We start from the raw sequence: 4044 nt of genomic DNA, 5'->3' as shown, positions 1-4044 counted from the left end.
TAGCGTTGCTCCTACAAGTGACTGTAGGAGAAAACCCTCTGTGTTTCTGAATTTGTGGTTATGGCTGAGCATCAGCGAATTATATACAGTATATTTTTTTTCTCTATCTGGTTTTTAGAACTTTCTAGATATTGGTACTCTGGCTAAAATATTTCACATCCATGCGTGTATGTGCATCAAGGCTCCATGGTATAGATCAGCGGGAGATAATGTGCACTCCATCTGTTGTGGCACTATACATTCCAGCATGCCCTGCCATAGTTTTAGCATGCTCTAAGCAAATCTGTGGCAGGTCTTGCTGGGATATGTAGTTCCACAGCAGCTAGTGTCAGACATTGAGGCTGGCAAAAAAAGCTAAATTATTATAAAACTTTATATAATTCCAATGAACTACTATTCTGCATTTGTATTTAAATCTTTATTAACGTTCGTAAAGCTTAAATAAAGCACATTTAAAATTGTTTATTTACACATTTACAAATGATGTAAACCAAATATATGTTGACAATTATATATTACCATTTTATTTATGTACATATGATACAAGTTAATGTATTCAACACTGGGTCAGCGGTTCTGCAGTGGCCACACAGTGGCAATTAGAGGAACAGTATGAATGAATATTAGTTAAATTAATATAAAAACAGCCTTCATGTAGAAACATAAAACAAGTGGCACAAAAGTAAATCACATGATCATGTAAAATATTTACAAAGTGGACAGGCAAACATAAACATGGTCAAACTAATTACTGTGGTAGGTTTAAAAGACTAAGCCAAAGAGACTAACCTGATTTGTAACAGTTTTTGCACAAAAAATATTTGTTTTGTTATTAAATTAATGTATACAGGCTCAGCTGAGTCACTTTCATCTAAAACCTATGAATAATATTAATAATAATAATAATAATAATAGTAACAATTTAATTAGCAACAGTACCCCTTATAGATGTGTTGCCATTATCCACTAGTGCTTCTAAACAAATGTCCATTCAACTGAACATACATAGGTATTCCTGCATTTTCATAGGGCTATTAAAGCTTGTAGCTGTTCTGTGCTTCACTGATTTCCAAGTAATTATATTTTTATCTTCAGTGGCATCCACAAGTACCTGCGACCATATCATCGTACTGCTTTAAAACAACATTTTCATCGTCATCAAAATAAAGCAAGTTTATAGAGAAAAGTTTGTCAGGGACACAGCATGGACTGTAAACACCTTGTGTGAGTTTCAGAGCATTAATTATAGATTGCACGGTAGCATGGTTGGTGGGCCTCATGTTTTGTCCCAAGGGGAAAGGACATGACCCCTTACAGTGATAAGCATTATATCCTCTTGGGGAGATGATCCATCCGGACCAGCCTATCTCCTCGAAGTCTACATAAAGGGGATGTCTCTGGCAGGGCAGGTGTCCATCCTCCTGCAGTGCTCTCGCCATCCTGGTCCTGTTTGGGGCCGGGGCATTAGGCTCATTGGGTATTGCCAGCTGATGGCCATCTAGATAAAAAGCAATATAAAAATATTATTCGCAAATGTGTATCACACTCCCCATGAAGCTATGTAAAATGTGTGAATATATGTGTATGTGTATATATATATATATATATATAAATATATATATATATATATATATATATCCAACAATCATCCCACAGAAGAAGGATCAGGCAGCACTCCCAACATACTTTCCAGATAATATAATACATTTCAAGATCTGGATGGTCTTTTCAAATCAGGGTGTGCATATATATGCAGATAATTCAAAGCAGTCATTTGACTTTGTAATTCCTTATCCAGTTGCCTTCACAAAAACTGGGTACATAGACACACTGGAGGAGCACCACTCAGGATACACTAAATGCACAGCACTGATGACAGTGCTTATTAATTAAAGCAATGAAATGTATTTTGGACATTTATTGTAACCTGAGTGCCACACTTCCAGTATATCTTTTAGAATTTAAGTTGGGGATACATTATAATTTTACTCTCTTCTATATGTTTTAGTAAGAGTAAAAATACAAATTTATTGTTATCAATTGACCCAAATAATAACACATTTCTTATGCAGGAAGATATAACAGAAGATTGTAGTTTTGGTGAAGAAATACATGTTTGTGTACTATCTTACCTGGCTGATTGCCCAGTGACACAACCCCCCTTCTGCCGTCATCAGTAAAGAGAACAAGCATGGGTTGTTTGCTTTCATGATGGTCTTTTCCAGAGGCAAATCGGATAATATTGGTGTCGGCTTGCCCTCCTGCTAGATTTCTCACTGTCACAAGAATTCCCTGATTGCTGCTGTCATCGTTCCAAGCACGGACCTGTCAGATAAAGATATTAACAATGTTCATTTCACTATTCGATTTACATGCCCAACCAAAGCAATGACCTCAGTTATAAAAAAGATCATTTATGCCAGTGGTGTATGTACACATGGTGTGTGATTAGCACAATACTTTAGAGATTGGTAACATGATTGTATATTAAGTTTTACAGTGGCAAAAGCAAAGTAGTTGAGCAGAGAAGGTACAAACTGCAAATGACCAAATTAATAAAACACATTTTATAAGTAGAAATTAAATATTCCAATAAAAATGTTTTTAAAAAATTGGGACTTACTGCTTGAGTAATGGAGAACACTTCCCATCCTGAAGAATGGATAGGGACAAGTCTTGAAGACAGCAGCTTTCTTCCTTGTGGTAACTGCATTTTGTTTTTATCCGTAACTAGATACACACTTATCTGTGGCACAAAGAATACAATTAATTAGAAAAGTCATTTAACTCCAAACAAACACATGATTAGCGTCTGAAGACATAAAGCAACCTATTGAAGCCAAATGTACAGTTTGCTAGTCCAGTATAATACTATGTTGTTATGTCATTTGTGCATTTATTGAATCCTTGCAGCAGCTAAAATAAAATAGAAAAAGACATATAAAAGAAATATCTATCATAGCAACTGCAAAAACTTTATACATTTCAACTGTGACATTTTTTAAGGGTCACCTAATACGCCTGTAATGTGTAAGATAGGAAGTAGTTAATAGAAATATAACACTACAAATATGCAATTCCCATGCCCCACCTGGCAGAAGTGATGTCTCGTGAAGTAAGCGTGTTCTGTAGGTCTCGGTTTCAGTTTGAAGAGGTGCAGCTCAGCTGTTAGAATCTTCTCGCTCTTAGTCACAGTTGAAAGGTTGAACAAAAAATACATCTGGTCACTGTGAACTGAGAATTCATTTTGCAATTAGACAATAGCTTACATAAAAAATGCTATACTTTTCTAAGGCCATCCTTCTTGTATTAAGATAATTTTGATAAATAGTTTGACCTCCCATGTTTTATGCATAATAAAGGATAATCATAATGCATACAATTTACATTAAAAAGAGACAAGTTAAATTATTATAACATCATAGTAAGAGGGACATATATTAAACATTTAATGTATAATTACTTTGTAAATGATAAATAAGACAAAGGCACAATGAATTATAATTTGAATCAAAACAGTCCTTACCTTTGTCAAAGAAACTTCTAACTGTGTTCCCCTCCAAAAGATCTGGGTCCTTGGTGACACCATCCGCATCAGCTACAGTGTTATATAGGTCAATCATGTATTGGGGTGGTTGTTTGGCATGATGCAGAGAATGCGGTGGGTCATCAATGCCAAAAACTTCTAAAAGCCTTTTGAGGGCCTTTGATCTTACTTGTTCTGGGTTTTCTGCAGGCGCAGCAATATTCTCTGTGTTTTCAGTAGGTCTTGGCGTGCATCCTTGGAAAAAAATAATCATGAATAGAAAACCCAACATCTTCATGTGGACCATTTCTCCAGGTTGAAACTCTCTCAGATCCCTTGTGGCTGAATGCTCCACTGTGTGCCTAGTGCCACAATTTATAACAATACTACAGGACAGCTGCACCTTAAGCTCTAAAACAAGATAGAATTAAGTCAAGTATGCAAAACAGCAATCAGTAAATGTAAAGAAAGCTAATTGCAGTGCTAACAAGGTGTGAAACAAGACTAGCAATGCTCTG

General features: G+C 35.7%; 1 protein-coding gene across 1 annotated transcript; it reads right to left on the bottom strand.

The window, feature by feature from the left end:
- Positions 1–1091: 1091 nt before the first annotated feature.
- On the bottom strand, positions 1092–3833 carry LOC148522193 (bone morphogenetic protein 2-like). Its single transcript, XM_088474302.1, has 5 exons — positions 3527–3833; positions 3092–3234; positions 2624–2746; positions 2133–2325; positions 1092–1498 (listed from the first exon to the last, which is right to left on the bottom strand). Exons 1-5 carry the CDS (start codon positions 3831–3833, stop codon positions 1092–1094), a joined length of 1173 nt encoding a protein of 390 aa, XP_088330428.1.
- Between the last annotated feature and the right edge of the window lie 211 nt (positions 3834–4044).

The sequence above is a fragment of the Taudactylus pleione genome, unplaced genomic scaffold, assembly GCF_031769625.1.
Source record: "Taudactylus pleione unplaced genomic scaffold, aTauple2 ptg000152l, whole genome shotgun sequence".
Classification (NCBI taxonomy): domain Eukaryota; kingdom Metazoa; phylum Chordata; class Amphibia; order Anura; family Myobatrachidae; genus Taudactylus; species Taudactylus pleione.
Note: the sequence above shows the minus strand (reverse complement) of the source record. Positions and strands in the feature narration are given on the sequence as shown.